Source organism: Struthio camelus, chromosome 2 (assembly GCF_040807025.1).
Source record: "Struthio camelus isolate bStrCam1 chromosome 2, bStrCam1.hap1, whole genome shotgun sequence".
Classification (NCBI taxonomy): Eukaryota; Metazoa; Chordata; class Aves; order Struthioniformes; family Struthionidae; genus Struthio; species Struthio camelus.
In genome coordinates, this window is record NC_090943.1 from 82,745,607 (window position 1) to 82,772,110 (window position 26,504).

Genomic DNA, 26,504 nt, shown 5'->3' on the forward strand with positions numbered 1-26,504 from the left:
CGAGTTTCCCTCCCCCATCCACTTTCTTAAGTTTGCTCTTTCTCTTACTACTTGTTATGCTTCCATCATCCTGTTACTATATTATGGGAAGGTCATTCAAATTTACTGGTTGATATTTATATAGCAATATTTATACTTTCTTAACCCAAAAAGCTGAAATTTGCCTTATAAATGTTAGGCTAAACATGACCTTGCCACTAACATAAAGAGAAAAACCTAGCCTTTGTTTTTAGCATAGCACTAGGCTCGCTTTCCTCTTTTTTTTTTTTAAATATTTCAGTTCTTTCCATAGCACAGAATCAAGTTTCATCATCAGACTGAAAGCTTCATGAATACCACAGGTAGAGGATAGCAAATGGTTCATTTTAGAGCCATAAATTCCCACTGGCCACTTCCAGCGTAACTGGACAAAGTCTCAAACTGGAGAAGGGTACATAAAATGCTATCTAATTATATATTTCCAAAGTTAGCCTTCAAACTACAAAGTACATTCCGTTCTGCTGTTTCAAGACTTCATTATAGGATTCAAGAGTTTTACTTACAGAGCCACTATTAGTTTTACTTACAGGGTCACTATTATATAATGGGTCATAACATTTTTCCAGAGTGTATAGATACTTCACATTATCCTTAGCTTCATTTGCTGCATCTGTGATGCGAATATCCAACACTCGCCAATTCTAAGAATAAAAGTGGAATAAAATAAAAACATACATTTCAGAAAAACTCTTTTGTCTAAAGTATTTTGAGACCACCCTTTTTTCCATTAGCCTTTAAACACATTTGAAAGCACAGCTCTGATACTTCACAATTAAGTTACATTCATTTACCCAAGATGAAGAACGGGTCCTTCCTTTGCATCAATAACGTGGCTGCAAACATACTGTTAGATGTTAGGTCAGTAGTAGTGCCAATCAAGTTGCTATTAAGTATATAGCCACCTTTTGCCAATTAATTTTGCTGGAAGGACTGATGCATGTATAAGCATGTATTCATTTCACATGCCTTTCAGTTTGATGAGCCAAGACTTTTTCTTCTTTTCTTTTTCTTCTGTATATAATATTTCTAAAAGCCAGTTATATTGTCAGAATATCATTTGTATATATTTAGTACCATTGCTCAAGAGTATTTTTTGACAAAGTTTCAGCTCTTAAGGTAGAAGTAGTATTTATGATGTACCAGCTACTATGGAGAAGGGAAGAGAATGGCTAGGAGCAAATAACTCCCACAGCAGCCACCAAATCGATATCTAGCATAGCAGCCACAAACACAAGGAGGTAATTCCTTTGCTGCAAAGGAGTTCAGCTAGGCAAACTGCAATGAGACAAAAATCAAGTCGTGTATTATATGATAGGAATTTTGTGTTGGGCAACAAAAAAGACATTGCCTGAATGAAGCCAGCACAGAAATTATCTTGATGTTTTATTTACTTCTTTTGCTGTTTGGGATGGGCCTTTAGCTTTGTTATATCAATATAAGAAGTTATGGCCCTACAAACAATTTTTTTTTTTGGACAGATGCTGTAACAAAATCAGAACGATGTTAAAAACCATTTTCAGTTTTGTTTCCATTAACTATCCAGTTCATTGATTCAATTCTCTCATTTAATAATCAGCTTTTCAAAGATTCACAAGTACCTATTTCTGCTAAGCCTATGGATGTAGTACATTTTATCAGCCTTTAGACAAAAGGGAACCCAGCCATTTCCAAGAAATTAAACTAGATTTAAGCTCCTTACCTACTCAAGATGAGGAACAGGGAAAGAAGAAGAAAATAGAAGTCTAGGAGGCTTCAATATTTTGCCCACCAGCTATGTTCTATATGTTACCAAAATGAACTAAGTTACATAGAACATTTTTAGACTTCATATCAATCATTTCTCAAAATAGGACCTTCAGAAGTTTGGATTTAGCAGCCGTGAGTACTCCAAGCACTGCCTTCACATCTGTGCTCTTCAGCTGGTCCATAAGGTAGTTGAATTTAGACAATCTTTTTTTCCAATGATCAAGCTCTGCTCGAGGTCCAAGGTCATCAGCTTCCCTTCTTAGTTGATCATTTTCTGCAAGAACCTTTAATCATACAATAATATTAGTGACTGATGCTAAAATTTTTGTCTGTATGGATGGCAGCCATATCAATTCCTAACTTAACTACCCAGTATTAACCTCCTGTGATAAATTACCTAACTCACCCACAACCTCACATAATCAGTCTTTAATTCTGCTTGGCCTTTTTATCTTTGAGTTAGAGAGGGAGTATTTCAAGAGCACTGTTACAGACAATTAAGCTTTCTGCATATAACCTACAAAGCAGGTTTCAAAGTGTGATTTTGACCATTAAGAATAGTGTTCGCTGAATTATTCCATTCCTTTTGGCCTCTTTAAACCCACTAAGAATCAGAGACTGTTTTCAGCCTTGATTTATTCTTGGCTGAGATTAACTTTTTATAGAGATGAATCTTCTATTAAAAAACAAACAAAAACAAATGCAATAGAAACCACATACACACTCATTTGTTACAAGAGGTACTACATAATTGCTTCAGTAACCATAATATAAGCATAGACAGAATGCTTTGCCTGACCCCAAATGAACACAGGGAACTCAGTAGATGTCAAGGTAATATGAAGGAGTATATTTATTATGATCCTTCTGTAGTGGATAATCCAACTCCCAGCAATTAGCTGCTTCGGTATATTCTGAAATGAAAATTGCTTTAATTTGCTTTCCATCACTTTTTGATAAGAATAATATTCACTGAATAATTTTAGTAGCTGTAACAGCTTCTACGTAATGTTCTACAACACTTCAGTCACAACAAATCAAAGAAGAATGCACTGCAGGTCTATAATAATGCTGAATATGAAACTTCAGTAATTAACTTAATGAATGAATTCAAAAAAGATAAGTAACTTTAAAATGAACAGTTCCTTCTAGCGTTTTGAAATGCATCACTCAGATGCTGAGGACTAAGCTCGATTCAGTTGCATTTCAAACTATTTAGGAGGCTTCCTTATCTCTTTCATCTGCTCAGTGGGTTCATCTTCTCTCTGCAAGTTGGGTAATGTATTTTCAAATCACCTCCGCCAACATCTTCATGTTTCCTATATAAGCTGTTCCATTTTTACCATGGAAATATTCTTACTACCAAACTGCAGAGGCCCCCTCACTGTCTTTTCAGACTAACAGCTATCTATGTGCTTTGGATACGTTCAACATTCAAAAGGAAGACTGCCCAATAGCACTGAGTTGGTTTTCACTATGGAGGAAGGTCATCAGCAGAGTTCCACAGCAAGATGTGTTGGGACATGCTCAGATCTGTGCTTTTCGAAACACTCATAAATGATCCAGAAAAAGAAGTAAGCAGCAAAGTTTGCTGACAGTATTAAGGAAGGGATGAAGGCTGACTGAAGAACTGAAGAAAGATTTTAACATTAATTTTAATACTCAGTGACTGGGCATTGAGGGGGCAGATGAAATTCAACACAGATAGACTAAAAGTGATACACAAGTCTAAAAATAATCTTCACATATATGGTGATAAACTTTGAGCTGATTCATGCAGGAGCAAGATCTCAGTGTTGTGATAGAAACTGCCATGAAAACATCAGCTCTACGCTCAGCAGCCATTAAAGATATATTGACTCTTCGGAAGTTGTTAAGATAAGGATGTTCTCTACTTCTTTTGCATAGGCTGAAGGGGAGACTGGACATGTTTAACCACAGTGGGTACTCAGTTCAAAAAAAAAAAAAATATGGCTCACAAAATCCCTGAACTACAAATTGCTGCAGGCCAGAACAGTATTAAGTGGAAGCACTGCTATCTGTTTATTCTGCATTTCTACTCTTCCCCAATATCTGCTTTTGCCCACCACCAGAGAGATGATATTGGGTTAAAAGGACCTTTAATCTAACCCCCAAAATGATAATCTTGTGCCCCAGGATGGAGAATACCATATTTTTAAAGGGTGAAGCCATGCTTATAAGAGGTAAGACAAGCTCAGGTCCCTTAGAGGACAAGATGATGTTAACACAGAATTATCACGTGACAATAGGGAATTCTAAGCTTAACTATAAATATGCCTCCCCTTGTTCCCATCCGTCATTGTAGTAAGGGGTAATAAAGTTACCTCATGTCAACATTGCCATTTGTTAAGGTTTTCCTCTACTAAAAAGCAAAAAAAATAGCTGTGAATACTTTCATTCAGTCAAAAATTGTTTTCAATCTCCCATATACTAAAGAACAAAAATCATTTAATGTCAACTCCTAAAAATGCTCCCTTCTTCCTCCAGTTCATATGACCTAGTCTAAAAGTCTCAAATTTGGCATTAAAATCCCTAAGCCTGTAATGCAGTCCCAAGAATGAAGGTAAACTAAACTATCCATCTTTGGCCAAAAGATAACACCAAGTTAAAATCCTTCAGTGTCATTTGGGTGCATTAGACTAAATATCTTTCTTGTTTTACAAAGGCTTTAATGACTATTTTCTCTATCTGGCAGTAGGTAAGCAGTGCTAGAAAGTAGAGTAAATCTTTCAGTAGAAGGACAGTTCCTTGTGATGGATTCTCCCCACCAGCTTCAGCTAATATGTCTATAAATAAAAGGGAGTTGGGTTTTTTAATTTTGTTTCTCCTTTTAAGAGCTGTAGGCCCTAGTAAATAAAATTCTTTCATGGAGTTGATTTCTTAATTGGAAAGCAATAATATTTCTCTGATAAAATCTTGGCAATAATTTTTTCCAGTAAAACAAAAAATTAGGTAGCAGCTAAATTTCCATTTTCCAAGGGCAGAAGTTATTCATGCGGCCCTCTTCTTTAGTGCCTGCATAAACATTATAAAACATGTTTCTCTGACTTTCTATGCTTTACCTTGAATTGATTGCTTTTGAACTGATACACAAACTACAAGAGCATGACATTAATTTTATGCAATAACTCAATTGTTTAATTTCTTTGTGAAAAGAACATTAAAAGCTATTTTTACAGACTGTAAGACCTGCTTCTGCGACAAAAAAATTAAAATTACAAAATTCATCTATATTTCTTAATTTTACCTGCACTTGAAACAAGTAAACTGACCTTAAAATACTTCAAACAAAGAGGTTCAACCAGTGCAATGCATTCTCTTTAAGATGGGACCACTAACAAAAACAGAGAACTAAACTTCCAAATAAATGTGTATACTAAATTTATTAGTATTTAATATTAATAATTATTAGCATTTAATAACCTGTGGTCATATTTCAGACTTGGTCAGTGTATCACCTGTTCAATCTGTTTGGTCCATACTTTCACGCAGACTTCTATTCTTCCAAGAGCTTCTGTGCTGTTAGCTACCATCAGATAATCTGAGGGTCCTCTTAGAGTTTTCAGATCATATGTTTCACATTTCTTTAGATTCACCTGAATACACAAGTTGAAAAAAAAATTGAAACACTGAAGTAACCTAGGAACTTCCAAAAGTGACTGATGTGCCCACTTGGGGTATCTTGCTTTATATTCCCACATGAATTTAATGTGAGCAGGTTTGAGTTCAAAACTGGACTCCCGAATCTGAAGAATTCATTGGGCTGGGAACTTTGCTCTCATGCCCTTTCCTTCACAAAGACTGAGTAGAAATTAACAGTTAAAGCAACTGATACAGAAAAGAGCCCACATGTTTGTAGTACACCAATCACTTTTCGCTTATGGAAGGCGGCAGACATGAGAGTCGAGAAGCAAACAGCTCAACAGAACAGGCACCAGAAGGAACAAAAACAGAAGCAGCTGAGGAATCATCAAATCCAAACTTTGACAGACATTAAAGCCACAGATCAAAGCAGAAACAAGTTATCAATGACAACAAACAGCATTTAAAAGTGTTATTTTCTTGTGCAGTTTAACAAAATTTTATTAGTATTCTGTAACAGCAATAAGGTCAAAAACTCCAGGGCAAGAGATATTTTAGAGCTAGCTCAATTTCTAGTTGTCATGTGAGCCATGTTACCTTTTCCAGTAGACTTTCCCGAGCTCCTGATAACACACTAACAAATGCTTCAAGGAAACCAAGAAAGTCCTGCTTAACACTGGAAGCCTGTTGAGCTTTAACAAGTTCACCCCAGCCACGGTCCTCCATAGCCCGTAAGGCTGGAAGGAAGATTTCTGATATCAACTGCTCAACACTTTTTAGCAAGCCATCTTGTCCTATATCCAACATATTGAAATTCACTTCCTGAAAAAGAAATGCAATACGCGTCAAAATGGAAAATTTAACTTTGCTATTATTCCAGACCTATTGCCTTGAACACCTCAAAAATTACCAGTGTTTACGAATTTCAAGCAATAACACCACAACTCTTGCTTATGTGTCTTCAGTAGCCGAGGAATTTATAATAATGCAATGTTCAAATAAAAAGTCCGCAGTAACAGGTATTGTGAAATGCTCAGGTGTTAACTATTTTACAGTATCCTGACTCAATATTTGGTTTTATTTTTCAACTTGTCTTTCCTAATTTTAAGGTATTATTTACCATCAGCAAGTCAGCAAAGGATATATCATTCTTCTGAAGAACTCTGCTGTACACATCTTTCAGTTGTGATTGCCAGCTTGCAAGCATTACTAATAAGCTATCATCTAGCAATACGATGAAGATATTAATAATCATTATCTGGTAAAAAGCATATGACTAAAGAGCTAAACCACATCTTTCAAAAATATGATCAGAAAAAAAGGCATACAACTTCAAATCAAATAGAAATCACATAAGAGTCTGGTCATGACAGTTAGCTCATCCACCCTTTGCTCTTCTAGCTGTTGCCTACTTGGGCAAAATACACATTTTAAAGCTTTTTCTGAAAGAGATGGAGGAAGTTAAAACTTCTTTTCCATAACACTAAATTCTCTCATCACTCTGACTGGTTCTTCTACTTAATATTGAATCCTCTACATTTTATTCTATGCTTGCAGCTACTGGACTTGCAATGCACTTGAAATTGCTTTGTTCATATTAGACTGTCACAGATTTAGGGAGTCTTTCATCAGTAAAAACTTATACATAATTTATACCTATGTACACAAAAATAAAACCACTTTTGTTTATTTATTTAATGGATTTGCCAGTGCTAATTAAACTTTAACAATTCAGTACTTGGGTGTTGACTAATTACTGTTTGTCATCTTGGATTGCCACAGGTTTTCTTCCTGAGTATCGTTTCTTGATAGCAACAATTTATACTTCTAGTTGCTGGCACTGAACAACTGTGTCAGTTTTTCCATTCCTCTCCTCTTTTTTCCCCTCTTATATTTCATTTAGCCCAACTGTGTCCTTTTGCTCATTCTGTCATGGTAAAGAGTGTCAAATTACTTTCTGATAGCAAATACTCCAAGATGAAAATGAATTTTAAACAAGATCATGAACAGTGACCAGCAGTGACTGACTTTTACCTGGTAGATATTCTCACTTGTGATGAGTTTCAAGGGATTAGATCTAATGAAGACGACACATACACCAGTTAAAGTAACATCTTTTCCCTCTGCCACAAACACTTTAGGTTTCTTCCTCTTTGCCAAATGTGAATTTATTCCTTTTCCTGGAAGGCCAAGATGTTCTATGGGTTCAAATAAAGCAGACATTTAAAAATCAGTGATGATCTATATGAAGAAAACCTTTTTGGAGAAACATCATTTCAGTCAGCATTTGTGTAGCTGAGGTGCAGCTCCCACTGGTCCTGGAACTGCCCCATTTGACCTCCCAAGGAAGGCAGACACAAACCCATAATCAAGCGTCTTTCCTCACGAACATGCTAAGTCTAATATATATTTTTCTACTATAAAAAAAAAATCAAGTAAAATGTTTCCGAAAACAAGATGACACAGGCCACAGCAGAATCTTGGAGGGAGTTCCAGGGACTTGCCCACCCTCCCTTCTTCCGCAAACACGAATATGCAATTTGCGTGATTATATTGCTGATGACCTTAGTAAAGAGTTCACCAAATAGTAGCAGTTGCTTTGACTGGAGGAAAAATATTCCTCTTAGATTGGTCTTTGGCAACATTTGTTTTCTGCTACTGATTTTCTAGTGTTGCCTCACAGAAAAATGCATGTGCGCACATACACACACACAAACACTTCCCAATGGAAAGTTGCAGCACTAAAAAGGTGAAAAAATAAACTGCTGATGCCATATTTAAAAGGTAACAGGTGCCCCTTCTTCTTCCTGCTATATGACCGTCTGCCCTAGAGGGACCTGTTTGGGGTCACATTTTCCCAAGTCGTCCCTTCCCCTCACCTCTCTTTGCATCACCTCCACCCCAGCAAATCTCCTCTTTTGCTGCACTTCCTGCAGAAGTCTTGTTTTTGTTTACCCTAGATGTATATCAAAGACCCTCATACATATATATACACACAGGTTTTTTATATATGTATATAAAAAAATCTTACACAAATATATATGTTTATATACATAACCATACCTATGAGTGCAAAAGCAACTACAAGTGTTTTATGTATATATATACATATGAAAACAAAGTGTACAAGTATATACATTAAAAGGGATTAAAAGATAATTTAATAAGAGATAATGAATTTACTAATGTTTAAATGTACACAAAAAGAAAATAAAATTCACAAGTCTGCTGGAGATGTTTTAACATATCTGGGGTAAGTGTGAGCTGAAGGGGCAAGAGGGCATTGGAGGGGATAGGGGCATGAACAAGTCTAAACTGGCCAGGACGGGAATAAGTTGAAAAGGGTGTGGGATAAGGGGAAAAGCTTGTGCGTCTACCCAAGAGACCTACTCACTCACCAAGCAGGCAGATTTGGTAGATACTGAAGAGTTTTCCAAAGATAACAATGGGATTAAGCACATCTTGACAGTGAAACATTTGATCCAAAAAATGCCTAAGCTGTGAGTCTAAAAGGCAACATGGGCTCTGAAATAGCTAGAGCTTAAATTCTTTTTTTTTTTTTTAATTAGGGAACACACACCTTTGACATTATTGACAGACCACGGAAAAGAATTTCTAACAGTCTATAAACAATTTATTAAAGCCATTATAGCATTCACCTGTTTCCTACTAACAATGAAGTAAAAGTCTTCACGGCAGAACATTCCGAGACGTGGAGATATTTTAAAGCATGTCACATTTTTTGCTTCCTCAGTGTGTTACTGGAGTTTATAAAAAGTTATAGTCACAGCTCCCTCAGAACAATCAGACAGACCTGTGATCATGAACCCTTCAAACTCCAAGGGTGTGGAAAACCATGGATAGCATTTGATTTTAAAGTAATGAAATTGTAACCTCTGCTCAGACAGGGAGACGATGTAAGGGTGACTAGAATTACCAAAAAAAAAACCTCCAAAAAACCCCCCAAGCCCCCCAAAAAAACGGTTATGAGCAGATGTTTAGAGATGAAATTTTCATAGCAGCTGAAATTGTAAAAAAAGGGTCAGGTACCATTGTACCACTTAATGGACTACAATCCCAAAGCTATCAGGAGGCTATTTTACCCCAAAGAATTTTAATATTGAACCTCTCAGCAAGGACATAGTTTACAAATTTGAAAATGTCCCTGTTGTAAAAGAGGGAAAAAGAAAGTAACAGATGTTGAAGTGGCATAGCTAGCCCCAGAAATTTAACAGCTGCACAGAAGCCTCCCAAATCCTAGAAGCTTAGCAGTTTGGGCTGGAAGAGAAGAAAAAAAAGGGCGGGAGGGAAGACAGAAGATGCTACTTCTTACACCAAGCCATCCAGCAATGCCTGCACCTGAGTTTTCCCATAAAAAGCCAGTTCAAACTTTATAGCTGGAGATCTCTCCAGCAAGTGAGAGGTGGTGCTGGCAGAAAAACAATATCCCTAGAGTCAGAATAATATTAACACACAGTCTTTGAAATAGGGCTTAGGGTAGGACATAGCATTACACTTTGTGACAAGTTGATTATCTAGCCATCCCCCTGTTGTTCGAATATATAAACAATGTTACTGGTACCCACAGCAAAGCTTCAGCAGCAGGCCTGGTCTACAATCCTGTGACTAATACACAAAATTTGAAATGGTTGAAAACCCTTATGCTTTTTGTACACCTAGGAAGGTGGTACATTTTTGGGGAGCTTCACCTTTCGCTAAGAAATTTCCCTTTACACCTGACATCACCGGAGGGCTTAACTCCCTTTACCCCTACGTGAAACTTGCAGAGCATCATCAGCTTGTCAAACACTTTTTGGTTCCATTATTGTGCTGCGTTCCAGGTCATTGTAATCACAGTGACATTTTGAACGCATGTGATGTACAATAAGCGGTATTACGTGCCAGTGAAATGACAGCAAAATGACACATTAAGCACTGAAATAAAGGTTGTCCAGAACAAGCATATCTCATTTCATCATGGGAAAGTGATTGTGAAGCTGCATCTGCATTCCCAGAAAGCTCCGTTATTTTAAGGAAATACATCAACAAAGCAGTAGTCAAGAAGACACAGACTCACCAATGTACTTCAATAATTATAGATGTCAGGCCAGCAACAGTCTTCCCAATTTTCGGGGCCTGTCCATGATGCATAGAGCTGGACTAGGTAGCATATTCTGCAGCTGCTTTAGAACAGCCCTATCACTCTTGATGCTGATGCAATAAAGACTTTTGTTTGATGAGCTAACCAGCAACAAGGGCCTGTAAGCTGGTTATTACCTATGCCTTGGTGTTTTTGAAGAAAGTGCAGATAGCAGCTGGAACGCATTTGGGACGTAAAGAGGCTTGGCTCACAACCATCGCTAAATATTGTTAAAGAGATGGGCCTGGAAGTGTTAAGCATACACGTTAGCAGCCACAGCAGCAACTGAGAGACGTCTGTTTCTGGGTCAATTGCCAGAAAGGAAGAGGAATAGCACAACAGTCTTTGGTTTGAGGAACATAATCTGCCACATAGTCAAGCAAATGGAGGCCAACATAACACCAAAAGGGATCTGTTCAGTGACCCATTCTCACAATTTCATCATCATCTATTTCGTAGAACGTGTGATGAGTCATGACTCCTGTATAATCTGCTGTATAATATGCTGGCATCTCTGAAAATTTTCACATCTTGTTGGCAATAGTAACAGTTCTTCTTGCATGTCAAAGATCTTCCAAATAGTTACAAGCCAGGCCAAGAATTGCATTTTTCCCTCCTGGCATTAACTTGTGCACCCTATAATGAGATGGGGGACCTACACAATTTTGATTTCCAATAGAACTTTTGAAAGTGGGGCTATTTGCCTCACGGCTGCTTAGTTTCCTGGGTAACAAATTTAAAGAGTCTGTGAAACATATATAGAGGCTGGTAACTTCTGTACACGAGCTTACCACCTTGGGTGACTAACTGCACATTCATTTCTCTGAAAATGTCTAAACATTTCCTCTGTGTTCATATTGCTTACAGTGAGAGCAGAAGAACACAAAGAGCCACATATACTTACAGCTTCAAGACAGTGCTGGATATAGACACAAAGTTCCAATTTCTAGTGTAAGCGGTCAAAGATCTGTGCACCGCACAAATGTTTCATAAGCTTTGTGAAGTGATAACTGGTCTAAATTAACAAATGCGTGTCCTTCTGTATATCACATAGACCCACATCAGCCATTCCCACCGCCACATATTTCATATAAGCCACAGAATGCAAAACCTTCTTCTCTTTCTCCTCCTCTGCATTTGAGGGTAGGCATAAAACTGAACACTGAAATGACTGTGGCTATGGAGTTCATCTGATGACCTCTGCTGGGAGTCATCCTCTTGCCAAACTTGCAGAGGCACAGTTTCTTGCTCTGCAGAGACACAATGTCCCAGAGGTCCCCTTCATGGGGTCATCTTCTGCCTTAGCAGAAGAAATATTCAGTGACCCTCCAGCTTTAAAAAACAGTTTGTATTTCAAGAGACATGTAGTAAGCTTAACCCCTTGCCAACAAGATGCATGTAAAGCCAAAAAAAAAAAAAAAACCACTTCACTTTACTGATTAGCAGCCCTCATCTTAACTATGATTTTTGCTTTGCTAGCCCATGAACCATGGCCCCAGAATGATCAGCAAATTTTTTTTTTTTTTAAATAAACTATGCTTAAAGAAGAAGAAAAATGTATAGCACAAGCTGCACACTGAGATATTATTGAAAGTAACTGTACACTCACTCACAGCTGTGGAAAAAGGCAGCCTGCAGCCCACACTCTTCATCTCACATATGCCTCCGTCGTCTGCTTCTTAACTGCCAGAACAACGTTCATTGCTTTTGGTGGTATGGTCATTGGGGCTTTTGCTTATTGATCCCATGAACATGTTGCTGTGAATTTGGCTGTTTGTTCCACCTTTCCATGTTGCCCACATCTTGCAGCACAGCACAAAGCGGGTGGGTAAAGTGGGCTCTTGGTTATATCCACAGGCTTGGCCCCTTGCCTTACACCCTCTCAAATTCCCTTTTCATCTCCTGAACTGAGACCCTGCCCCAGGCATGGTAGAACTTGTTCAGCAGATTTCTAAACTGATGGCCCCTGAACCTATATTTTCTTTTAATTCAACTTTCTTTCTATGTACATTTAAATTTTAATGAAGTTGGTCATATCTTATTAAACAATTTTCTTACTCCTTTTTGGTATGCATATAAATACCATATACACATATATGAAAATACATAAAGTATAGATAAGTATATCTATATATACTCAAATATGTTTGAGCTCAAATATGTCTAAATATGTAATTACACAGGTCTATGTTTGCATATACACAAAAACATGCATATTTACACAGATATACCTACACACTTATAAAGGCCCTGCATTCACTTCCGGGGTGGACAGCCAGGGTGCATTCCCATTAGGCAGCCATGGGGAACGCTGTGATCACACAGGGGGCTGCTACGTCACAATGGCAGCAACCCCCACAATGCTGGGATGGAAGCCAGGGGCCAAGGGAGGCTCCCTGGTCGCCAAGGTCCCAGAAGCTTCCTGGGTAAATAGAAAGGAGCCTTCCGCAAAAAGCATGGTGAGAAAAGCGGAGCACTAGGGAAGGAAAGGGGATGTGAACAGAAGGGAGGGGAAGGTACCTCCCGGGTAAACGGTCATGTTGCCCCAAACGGGGAGCCTCTGGGGCTGTTTGTCATGGGAGCCAAAGTAAGGTCAAATTGAGTGATGCCTGGACAGATGGTCATGTGACCAGAAACTGGAGGGGTGGGTAGGTGGGAAGAGAGGCTCCCAGGGTAAAACTGGTGGTGTGACTGGGAGGGAGGAGGTGCAGCACTTGCACACTTGTCATCCTGTGTGGAAGTTGTTTTAATTATATAACAGGATTTTGAACCCTGCCCCCAAGGCAAGACCTGCTAGGTTCACAAGGCAGTAGCTTGCTTTTGCAGGCTAGCAATGTGCAAAAGTGCTATAATAAATTTCACTAATTTCATCAATCCTCATTTCACAAGCAAGTGACAGAAATCCCAGTATGAGAAAATTTGACTTGCCTTAAGCTCCAGTTTATAAAAACTTAAATCATTTACTTTTCTTTCGCACACTTACACAGCAGAACTCCTAACACATTGCAGAAAAACCTGTTACTTTACCTGCATCAGTTGTCTCCACATCTTGATAGCAGAACATCAGATAACGCAGCCCTCCAGTTGCCAAGAATCTGTCAATGCGCTCTATCTGTTTGAGATCATGTTAAAGTACTAGTAACTGGCATACCCATTACAAAAAGTTGAACTCACTCAGATTTTTCACATTAAGTGCTGACAAATGCACATTTCATTACCATTGTTCAATACTAAAATTATACCAGGTCCACTTACTATTGCCCCAAAAAATTAATTCAGGTTGCTTTTTCCTTTAGCAGCACACACCTACAAAACTGAATTTTTTCATGCTGAACATAACTGAGTACAGCCAGGTCACGTTCGTGCTTACAGGAGCCACTTGCTGTACATAGTGTTTATCATCTCTCAGACTGAGAGCACAGGGCATTTCTTCATTTATTGAAGTGCAGCAGCACCTCATGAAAGTCCCTCACTTGTGTTATTTCAACTAACTAGCTGAAAAAATAAAAGAGACAGTTGCAATTGTTCCATATTGTAGCAAGAGATGAACCCTTATAGACTTTTTCTTTTTAAGCATCAGGCCAATTTCACAGTTCTCTGTCAATTTAACATTACCATCAAGCTTCCTTGAACCTTGTATTGGTATAGAAGTCCAGAAATCTAACTTAGAGGCCATTTAAGACTGGGAAGAAAGTTAATTTTTGTATGATGATGTGCTGCTCAGTTTCTCAGCACTGGATACTCAGGTCTAATCAGTTATTTTTCTGGATCTGCAGGAGACTGTTTCATTGCACACATTAAGTATACAGCAGTCTTTGAGGAGGTGAGAAACCTTCTCATAGAAATTCTTCAGAAACGTTTACTGGTACCTTTTGTGCTCCCTGGGGTGGGCAAAAAGCCCAGGCTCTCTAACAGACCACCAGCAGCAGAAAGAAAACCATACTGATTCTTCTTCCATTAATAGTGGTACTCAGTTACACCAAGACCACGTAAATTGCTGTTCCAGGAAATTTTGACTGAGCCCTCCAAGAAAAGGTCAAAATAACTATTACACTCTACTCTAGCTTGTTTTTTAAGTGCAACAGCTGCCAATATTTCTTCATCTGACAATTATTCTCAGACAATACAATTTGCCAGGAAACCCTTTTAGAGACAAAATGCACAAAGGTTGAAGCAATTTCTCAAAGGCTGAAACAATTTCTGAATTTTAACTTGCGTGTCAGCATTCTGCACAGCTCATTTTCCTATATCACATGGAATCATAGAAATGTCAGAAAAAACCTCTAGGAAGTCTCTAGGCCAAACTCCTGCTTAAAGCAGGACTATGGGCAACATTAGATCAGGTCATACAGAGCTTTGCCTAGACTGGATCTCAAAAATCTCCAAGACTGGCAACTCCACAACCTGCTCAAGTAATCTGTTCCCATTCTGCACTACCCTCCTGGTGAAGAAAGGTCTCTTAATGTCCAATTTGCAAGTAACGGCTATTGCCCCTTGTTATATCATCTGTCATGGCTTGGAAGAGTTCAACTCTGTCATCTCTGTAACTGCTCTTCAAGCAATTGCAGACTACTATTTGATAACTCCGTAATCTTTCAGTCTTCCTCAACCTCTTCTCATAGTTCTCGTGCCCTAGGTCCTAACTATCTCAGTAGCCCTCCACTAGATCATCTCCAGGTTCTCAATATATTAGCAATGAAATAGAAACGTGTATATTGAAGAAAGATAATACAAGAAAAAAGCTTATAACCATGATTACATAAGTGACAGGGAGTACAATGAGATTTATCTGTGGTATACCTAGGTTTTAAAAAATAATTGTTTCTTTTCAAATCACAAAGAGCATCTCCATTGCATGCAATACTTACCATAAATTACTAAGTAGTAGTTCTAGTCAAACCACAGGATAAATCTCAATGTTTTTCTTTTTTTCCAAGGGCTGATTATTAATCATTACCATATGTTGAGCTAAACATGAGCTGCCACCGAAAAAAAACCCAGCACTTTGCAAAGCATTCTTTCCTCAAAGTACATATTTCCAACTGCTCACCTAGTACCAACACTAACTCTAATGTAGTAAGTCAGATCACTAGCTATTCTATTTTATCAAGCAGTTTTCCAGCTGATTTGTTTCTCTAAACTGGCTCACCACAGAGTCTTGTGAATGTTGACAGCAGCCTAACAGAAAAAAAAACAACAACTAATGTGCAGCCTGGTGTGGACAGGACTCTTGTTTGGTTGTACTTTACATCTAAGGATTGAGAGACTTTATGCTGTGCATGTGGTATGCAATATAATCATAGGTTTAATGCAAGATCTATAGCCATGTGAAAGCAGAAATTCTAATTAATTTCAAAATCAATATTATTACAATAGGGCCCAAAACATGAAAGGGGACTTTTGTTCAACTTAACTACAAATGGTGGGAAATGCTTTTTTCCATGAGAAGGAAGACTGACTCATCTCAATATGTAAATACATGAAGTGTGACAACTACACCACTCAGTATTTGGTGGTAATAACCCTATCACCTTCACTTATCAAATGCATCAGATTACCTGGTTACCCTCAAGAAGAGCATCTTCTACTTCTGCTCTGTCCAGATTCACACAAGAGGCAACAGTATCCAGCAAGTAATTATGCCTGCCATCCAACTGTGCACGTTTAGCTTCCCTTTCCTCCTTGAGCTTTTGCTGTAATAAAACACAGAAAGAAGAAAATGAATAACTGACAGTCTATTTTGAAGATAAAACAAAGAAAATTTTGAAATTGATTTAAAAAAAAAAGGATAGTACATTCTTCCGTACTTGTGATTTATGTTTCTAAATGCAATCAAATGAAATTTTTAAGAGCAATCCATGTTAAAATTTTACAGTAGATTTCTTGTGTTCCATTATCAGATTTAGCACAAAATCACCATTAACATAAGTAACTCTTCATATAGCACTATTTATTTGTTGAAAGTCTCACTGGAAACAGAGAGGTATTTTATTTGTAAGTCTCCATCTTTCTGCCACAGTCATCTTCAACTCTTCTGGCCATTAGTCCTAGCTTTTCAGTCTATTCACATATAACCATCAAATCAAGGCAAGAACCTGACCCATGTTTGCTACTCGTGTCAGATACTGTTAAGTGTTCTTCAATAAAGACAGAGATGCTACTCAAGGAAGCTGGCATTTCATACATTATCTCTAATGTAACAAGAGGGAAAACAAGCAACAAGCCTCAAGGTACACAAGTGTTTACAAATATGCTTAACTGTAGCTATTATACTATTCCTTAAGCAGTATGGTTGCTGTTCTAATTAAATTGAATTCCCATATGTAATACATCTCATTACATTAGAGACAAAACAGCCTTCTGAAGTAGTTAGTGGTACTATTGTGCTTGTAGATTACAAACTTTAATATCATTTCTTTTTCAAAAGAAATTTAGAATTATGTTTTATTGGTGTAAATTCAACCTTTATTTCCCCAGTGATTATGAAAAAATCTAGTAACTCTATAAAGCACGTACGAGTGATTTATCCACAAGTTTCTTCAGAGCCAATAGGACTTGCATAATTTACTTTATAGTCTTATGTAGTTATCGTGTAAGTAACTAGCATGTTCGCACATATGCTGGATGAATCAAAGTTTTTTTTCATGTCAAAGAAAAACATACAAATCATGTTCTTTACACAGATATGGCTGAAGAATGAAGTAGCAGATTAATCTGTACATGCATTTTATGCTATTTTAGCTCTATCGTCCCCTAAAATGGTCTCCACTTTCTCAGAGGTGAAGTGCCATCACAGGATTGACCATTCCTGCATGTTCTCAAATCAGGGTAGAAATTTCTCCCCTAATTAGATATACAAAAGGTAACCTTTTTAGGCTGGGTCAGCTTAATACCAGAGGGTAATTCCAGAATCCTAAAATCAGATGAGCTTTGTTACTTCAGTAATTTGAGCACAACTAGCAACATATCTTTAACATGGAAAAAGATGACCACTACTCTACCAGTTAGATACTTTCTGTTTAGTCCAGCAGAAAGCTCTTTTTATTTCACTAGAACTATGTTGACTTTACTGACTTCTGCATTCTGCTATGTTTCCAGGGTAAAACTCCAAATATATTCCAAAACAAGGAATTCATCTTACCACAGTTATCAGCACCTAATTCCGGATGACCACTGAAATGTTCGTAGCTTTCATTCCTCTTACAACTTATGAGTTAATACAAGCTGAAATCATAAGCACCTTCAAGTCAAACTAGGCAATCATATCCTGATGTTTGTTTCAGGCATTTTAGTGGTTCCCGGTTATTTAAATTTCAGTCTCTTGAATCCTATAGCATATCTATTAGCTACTGTGTATGGCTGTTCACATAGAACGAGGTAGTATTTGATATCTAAGTCCAGTAATAAGATCATTCATTAATCTATCACAATTTTAAAAGTCTAATTAACTTAAATTCTTTTAATGAGTTGTTTCTGTAAACAAAAAACAGGGAATTATTAACTATATGAAGTTTTATCCAGACTATGGCATTCATTTGCATTGAGCATGTATGACTTTTGGAAGGCGTTAGCATTGTTCTGGTGGATTTCTCTCAAAATAACATGAGTTGCACATATTTTTTCCTGATAGTCTCTACAGTGCAATTCAGTAACAGGCCTTCTCTGTTTTGCTTCTTTATTGTGATAATCTTCTATTTCTAAGAACTTTTTATCCTCCCCATCACAAACTTACTTCTCTGTTGCTACAGTCATCAGAAGACACTTCTACAACCCTAGAAGGACTGCATCTACAATAGAATCCCATTTTGTCACCACTGCATAAGATGATGAGCTGGGGAACCACTCTAGTATCCTCACTACAGTATCCAGTGTCCCTAGATCTGCCTTACCCTTGGATAAGCAGTGTCTTCACTTACACCTCAGAGGAGATAAGTCTTCTTTCACTTCCTTGAAGGTGAAAAGGCCTTGCAAGACCTAAGCATATCATTTACTTTTACTTTATATCATTTACTATTTAGCTCCTTTACTGAACTCTCTTCCTCCACCTTTGCTGACTTGACATCTCATGTCCAAATATATACACTAGCTCTGCTGGACCCTTACTTATATCAGTCCCTACACTAAAAATCACCCCATACACCAAAAGCTGCAGGGTAAATGCTCACATTTTTATTTATCTGTTTGTTTTCAGATTATTACACATCCAAAAGATAATAGCAAAGTCACCAGAAGCTGCCGTCCAGAGCCTCAACAAGAGACATCTTACCATGCAAGGTGATAGCTGTCCACATGTAAGAGGAAATAAATCTTAACTTGAAAGCCAAAGCCACACAAAGCCACAAAAGTTTTGTCAACAGCAAAAAATACTCAATCTGAGAAGGGCTCTCCCCATACTCACAGTTCTCACTGTTACTCGCAGCTAGATGACAAGAGTCTAGAGAATTCAATGTTACACACAGCCCACTGCCCATCAACTGTTCATCAGTTGGCACCCATTCCTAATGCGCTCTGCTAATTCGAAGTTACCAAGAGTTTTCAAGGCTAGTAAACTGTTCATTAAGCATGACATTTCTGACAGTAGCTACATTAGATGTTTTCACCGAATCAGTAATACTATTCCTAAAGTAGAAGCAGTTTTGGCAATACTTAGGACTAAACTCTGTCTTCAAAGTGAAACCCATTTTTTGTGAAGAGGCCAGTGTATGTTTCCAGAAACTACAGCCAAGACCCCTGTTTCAAAATATCACCCGTTTCATGCTCAAAACTCGGGAACACTGAAAAATTGGGAAAAATGTGAGCTCCCCTCTCATTTAACCCTCCTGAGAGAAGCTCAAACCAAGCTGATGTCCACACGCTTACAAGCAAATCTGAATACTAGACAAACACAACAAGTGGCCATCTTTTCTCAACAACAGAAAAAAATATTTCAATGACAACCATCAAAAACATTTCCATTCAGTTGTCTGTTGAATATCCCGATTCACAGCATCTCTAAGATGCTATTATGTGTTCATGACTCTTAACGAGTCTGTTTGTGAGCTGAACGTAAGAAAATAAACCAAGAAGTTACTTATTTTGGTGATGAAAAACCACTTTTCCGTTGCATTAATTAGACACAGTTAAAGCACAAGATAAGAACAGTAGCTGAACAACAAAAACAGTAGCTGAAAAACAAAAAGCCCACTAAACGTTTGTCCCTTAGAAACTGTTCTGTGCCTGCCCTCACTCATATAAGGAGTCTGAAACTAATATTCTTCCAACTAATCAGATAATGATGAAATTAGCTTTCAGAACTCTAAGTATTGTATCTTACCTTAAAACTGCTTACCGTATCATGCACAGTTTCCACTTGCTATCTCATTAACGTTCAATAATAACAAAAGTATACTTTCCAGCATCATTTTCATTTACTATTTCAGCTCCCAAATATCAGAGTTCTCCAGATGAGTATTAGTTAACATGATTTGTTGTTCTTACAACTAACAGTAAGGACAAATGGGAATTTCTGGAAATTTTAAGGGGTAGAAGTAAACACGTACATAAGCACCTCTTACTAATTAAGGGTAAAATGCAGTAGGAAACCTATCCCTAATTTGGTGTGGATAAACACAGTCATGTCAGCTCTTTTGTTGTGTACTCTTGGCTAACAGACTTCCCTCCCACTGCCAGGTTATTTATGTATTTCTTCAGGCGCTGGTCAAATTTAGGGATTATTTATTCCACATTTGTTAACACGACTGAAGTTCTTCACTCCACTCTTCAAGACTTTATAATTAACTGCTACTAGTGCAGTTACACATTGACATACACTGGAACAACATTTTGTCTTTTGACACAAAATACAGTTTTCAGTTCACGATGACATACGTCCCCTTCCTGGCAGCCTTGAATAAAATTCCTTTCACATTGGTTAATGCACTTGTTCACAACCAAGTTCAGCACTATTAAATATTGCATCAACATTCAACTGCAAGTTTTTAGATGTTTAACAATTCCCCTTAGCCTTGCTAAAGGACACCATCATTTCAAAAGCCTGGGCTAAGAGCAATTAGACATTTCTTAAACGTGTTAACAGACTTTTACCTGATTAAATATTAAATTTATGAATTACCAAAAACCCTTATGAAGGGATAGAATCAGAAGACAGCTCCCAAAAATAAAAGTAGGTACAGGAAAATAGTTTCATGCCTCAGTAAGTGTCCCGTTACACAGGCCATCTGCAGGGTTTACTTAAGGAATGTCAACCTGGAGCACCTGGATAGTTCCAACCAAAGCTTTGAGAATGAGTTATTAGCTAACTTTCCCAGTGCCCAGCTACCTAGCAGAAGACCGTAATAACCCAGACTTTTGGGGAACAGTCTTCCATTAATTCCCAATGTCTAATTTATAAGCTGTAACGCAAGATATCTGTCTGAAAATATTAAATGAGGTAACAATAGCATGAGCAGGAGCAAGTGTTTTCTGGGAGGATTTCTCCAAGTTTTAACAGGAATGCGACACAGGTGGGACACAGAACTTCAGCTGACTCACCAGCTTTGAGTTGTGCAGAGCAGCTTCTTCCTGTCCTACACAGGATAGGCTGTTAATACATCTCAGAGTGATAACACTCTTCTGCTCTCCCACAGTACATCAGCACGATTTATTCAGTTGTGTACTGCGTCCTCTTACTGCCATTTTGCTGCCTAAGCGTAACTGACCAATAAAACCCTATAACGGAAGGAGGCTCAGAGGAGATGGGCAAAGGCAATGTGCCCGTGAAGCTCAGGGACGAATGTAAGGGGTGACTGCTGCACAGAAATCTGAGTTCATCTTAACACAAAGGGGACCAGAGGATGGCCTTTGTTTTAGATAAATGGTGATGTCAGTTGAGCGGATCAACTGGTGGTGTAAGCGTTTCTCCTCGAGTTCATCAAAAGAGCGTGAATGTCTCTCTAAGTCAGCCAGATCAGTCCAGCCAGATCCGGAGCGTTACTCCAGACCAGCCAGATCAGGAGTGTATACATAGTTCAACCCAACGTAGAATACAAAAATTGAACAAATAACAAAAGTAGACAGCAATGGGCTTGAGCTGGTTTCAAACCATTTATTCCTTCCCAGCAAATGAGGACACCTAGCGTCATGACGATGAGCATATTATAGAGACTGGCAATGGGAATGACGTTTGTATTGTGATTCAGCTGCATACTGCAATTGTTATATTTTGCTAAGTGTAACTTAACACATGTATTTTGACTTCAGTATATTGCCGTATCACTCTGCTAAATTGGAAACCCATGTAACATCAAATATCTTTAAATAAGTAAATTTGATATTAAACATTATACCCTCCATGCATGGAGCATCTAAAAAAACCTGGTCAGAATGTTGGACTCGGACAGCAATATGTACTGATTTGTCCTGCAAATGTTCAGTTTCCACATGTCTCAACCGCACATCAACTGTATTTCAGAAAACATCTTCTAGGGAACATAAAAAACAAAACAAAAAAAACTCAAAGAAAAAAAAATTTTTTAGGATTAGGATGTCCCAAGGAAGTACAGCAGACCTAGCTTCCGTGTTTTCAATGCAAGCTATTAATTTAAATAGTTAAAAATGCTCAGAAGCTCTGCTAAACTGGAAACATTAGCTCAGCTATTTGCTCAGATAGTTTTTTTATATCTGCATGTTAGGACAGTCCAATGAGAGACTTCATGCCTCAAACTTGCCTTTATAGACATACTACTAAATTTTCAAGGTTTAAAGTGTGGGTGCTGGAAAGGAGACACTAATTGACGCACAAAGAAAAGTTTAGTCATCAGAAACATGTTTTCGGTTATCTTTTGCAGTTTAAGACTAGATTAGACAAGGCAGAAGCAGCTGGATTATATTGATCTATCATAGTAAGAAATGTCTTTGCTGTCTAACATACATTTGAAACTACCTTGCTAATTTTCTCAGAATTATCACCAAATGTGCTACCAAGTCAAGGCTCTAGTTGCAGTATGTGGTGAAAGTATCAGTTTCCATTTGTATACCTTGTAAAGAACAAATTCTTAAGATACTCTTTACTCAGGATGAGATATCTCAGAGAATGAATTGCAAAAAAATATTGACCTCTCTCTCTCTCTCTCCACCACTCCCTTTTTTTTTTTTTTTTTTTTAAAAAACCTTTAAGAGCTAGACATCAATGAGCAAAAGGCACATGGAGGTACAAGTAGATTTCTCCTCCAGATTTGTTTCTTTCCTTATTTTTGCATAGGGATGTATTTCTGACCTTCAGACACTCAATCTAGTTGAATCAACCAGAACCTCAACTAATAAATTCAGCCATCTGTGTTCTCAAAATTCAGTTTCTGGACTGAAAAAAATCTTTGCCATAACTGCCCTCCGATCTTGTTTCAAAAGAGCAGTATGGTTAAACCCTAGGAATTTGTTTATATTTTATGCCCTGCAGGATTCACTGAAGAAGTGTATACCCCAGAACATCACCTGTACAAAAAACGATCTCTAACAAACAAGTAGTTTATGTAATTCAAATAAACACCATCTAAGGACACTGTGAAACTGTTCTCTCTCAGATGTCAGGGGTCCTTCTTTTCATGTAACAGCCTCAGAAACAAAATGCTGACTATTGTCAACCTCTCCATTACACAGTGCAGTTGCTGATGCGCCTTCAGAGCTTGCTTTTCACCCACAAAAGGTGGACATCCCATAACTTGATGGCTCATAATCAAGAAACTGGAAAATTAGATAAGAGTCCTTCCACATTGCCTTTCTTGAAAAGCTACAATGCTAGGAGTTAGCATGAATGTTATTTAGCGTGCAAGCCCTATCTGCACAAGTTGAAACCAGTTCCTGAATACAGTTTGTCCAGCAAATGATGTCAGATGCATTACTGAATTCAGACATGCTCAGTTCAAAGTCTTACGGATCATAGCGTTACACTTCAGCTTCACTGGGAAGTTTAGTAGTAAAAACGTAACCTAGTTCTATTGTCAATTTACTCTTACTAGAAAATATTTAGCCAACGTGACAGTCATCTGCCTCTCCTTTAACCTACACTAAGATGCTTTTTATTGCACAACTGTTGCTTACAGATTTCCCTGTAAAAGTAAGTTGCAAACCATTTTACCACACTTTCCAAGCACCACGAGTGTTCAACAAGCAGGTATATTCTTCCCTCCTCTCCAAAAATACACAAAGTTAGGGCAGTCACCTCAACTAGCATGTGTCACTTCAACCAACACTAGGTTAAACCAAGAACAGTTTGTTCAAATAACTCACTTTCTAAATTGGTCTAACATTCCTAATGACTTCTGTATTTTACCATTGTTTCTCAAATGCTACGTAGTGCATGCAAAATTTTATTCCCATTTTACAAGTTTGGTAAGAGTAAAATTATACTTCAATTTTCCTTGGTGGTAGAGCTCATCTCTGTTTGGTTCCGGGGTCCAGTCACAAACTCTTTACTAATGCCAGGACAACAATTGTGAAATTACACCATTACCAGATCACTGCAACAATCTAGGCAAGATTTAAGTACATGTAGCCAAGTACATAAAATATCTACCTAGGCAAATTTACCTTTCAAAACATATCACGCAACTAAATCTAACCTTATAAAATCAGCAACACATAAAACCACATCTCACAACAAATGCTTGTCCCAAAGACTACTTTTTGCTGCAAAGAAAGTAGTTTATCCATTTTTATAAAATTAGAATTTTGTATAAAACCAATATCACTCACTTATACCATTTTAAAAACACACTTTTTTAAATTCAAGCCTTTAATGCAGCTATACAGTTACTAGCCTGCACATAGTCCAAAGTTCAGCTCTCCTTACCTTTAGAACTCTGCCAATGCTCTGTTTCCAAAGCTGCTTTCTTCCAGCTCTAAACATTTCACTATTCAACATAAGCCTCAGGTACTGGTTTTACCAATAAGCCTTAAATCATGGTGCAAGCGTCTTTATTAATCATTTTGCACTCTTCCTCTAACCTTTTGTTCATATTTGTTCCATTTCTTACCTGTAGGAATGCTAAAAAAGACCTAGAAAGTATAGACCTAAAAAGCCAGCAACTATTAAGCTTAAATCTACTTTTCAAAATAAATTCTAGTGCATATTTAAATCTCTTAAAAGTTAAATTGGACTACTTTAGAAACTAGAGGTCTCTAAGCACCAGAATTTACTGTCTATAGATTAGGAACTGAAAATTACAGTTACCAGCCAGAGCGTTGCTAAGGTGATATTGTTTATATACAAACACCATTCGATACCATTCATCATGCTCAAGGGCAATGTGGCCATTTGCAAAAGTCAACTTAATAACTGCTAATCTGATTTCTGTTTAGCCTTCCTGAGCAATCCTCATGTCAATAGATATCTTTGTTCCTCGTTACAGAAGATTGCTTAAATATATAGCAACACCAGTTAAACAGTTTTCAAACAGCTGATACGTAGCTTTTACCTTCAGACTATTAAATTACCAAGTTTTCTATTCATCCTTTTATACAAAGGCACTTAGTCTCAGTCATTTTTCAGTTGTGCAATGGTTGTTTAACATAGTAGTTTTATTTCAGCAACTAATGCTAGGTTTTTCCCCTCTCTTAAAATAGCCTTAATTTTTTCACTTCAGTGACAGAATACAATCTGATGTCCTCTTGAAAATATCAGGAAAAAACAAACTAAAAAGTTAATATTAGCAACCAGAAAAACTAGAAATTTTTATAGCTATTTCACATTTAGGGTATGTCTAAATATTTCTGCCTTCACTGATATCAGTGTGAATCATGTCCATAGTCACTCGATAACTTCAGTGTTGATAAAATGATTACATGAGTAAAAACTGTTTTCTCACATTATTTGGTAGATTCTCCATGCAATTTTCCCCACCTACTATAGCTAAATTCAATTAACATATACATATTTGAAAAAGAAAGAATGCAACAACTTGCATTGAGTGTAGAAGTAAGCATTTGTACTTTTTCTCTGAACCCTTTATAACCTTCTCTCTTACAAATTAAACACGCTATTAAAAAATATTTCACAATGAGTTAATTTCTGGAGATATTCCAGAGCACTGAAGAATTACTCACAGGACATATGTGATTTCTAGTATAAAATCTCAGCCCAGTGGGCTCTAACTTTGCTATACATCAACAAAAGCTTTTTTGACTTAACTAAATTTCTCTTAAAGAAGAACCTAAGAATCATAGAGCTTTTTCATAAAGCGATGCAAGGTCCTAGCAACTAAGTCATGGAATCATAGAATTATGCAGGTTACAGGGGATCTCCAGAGGTCATCTAGTCCAGCCTCCTACTCAAAGAAGGTCCAGCTAGCGTGCGTTGCTCAGGGATGTGTCCAGTTGAGTATCGCCAAGGAAGGAGATTCTACAATTTCTTTGGGCACCTTTTCCAATGTTTGAACACTGCCAAGGAAAAAAATTGCTTCTATCTAATCGAAATTTCTGGTGTTCCAGCTTGTGCCCATTGCCTCTTGTCCTATTACCACGCCCTTTCAAGAACAACCCAGCTCAGTTTTCTCTCTACCAACAAGTTAAGTAGTTATAGACTGCAATAAGATCTCCCCTTAACCTTTTCTTCCAATGCCTGAACAAACCCAGTTCTCTCTGCGTCTTCTCATGCATCACGTATTCCAGCCTCTGACCATTTCTGATGACCGTCTGGACTTGCTCCATTAACCTGTTGGCTACTCTTGCTATTCCAGCCCAGTCTGTGGTCAGCACTCTCTGCTGCAAGGTGCCTCACTGACTCACATTCAACTTCCTGTCCACCAGGGCTCCCAAACCCTTCCCTGTAAACCTGCTTTCTAGTCAGTTGGCCCCTGGCCTATATTGTCATACAGGCTTATCCCATCCTAGTTGTAGGACTTAGCATTTGCTTTTGTCGAGTTTCATGAGGCTCCAGTCAGCGCATTTCTCCAGTTTATCCAGGTTACTTTGAACAGCAGTCCTGCCCCCAGCATATCAACCA

At 37.7% G+C, this 26,504-nt stretch overlaps 1 protein-coding gene across 2 annotated transcripts in view; it reads right to left on the reverse strand.

Moving 5' to 3' along the window:
• DNAH5 (dynein axonemal heavy chain 5) overlaps positions 1–26,504 on the reverse strand; it is a 173,924-nt gene that overhangs the window by 128,587 nt on the left and 18,833 nt on the right. For both annotated transcript variants that reach the window (XM_068931426.1, XM_068931427.1), the window contains exons 2-8: positions 16,087–16,221; positions 13,556–13,640; positions 7,423–7,586; positions 5,986–6,210; positions 5,265–5,402; positions 1,893–2,069; positions 567–680 (exon numbers count right to left, since the gene is read on the reverse strand). In XM_068931426.1, coding sequence (XP_068787527.1) covers positions 567–680; positions 1,893–2,069; positions 5,265–5,402; positions 5,986–6,210; positions 7,423–7,586; positions 13,556–13,640; positions 16,087–16,221 — 1,038 coding nt within the window. The remainder of the gene's footprint in view (positions 1–566; positions 681–1,892; positions 2,070–5,264; positions 5,403–5,985; positions 6,211–7,422; positions 7,587–13,555; positions 13,641–16,086; positions 16,222–26,504) is intronic.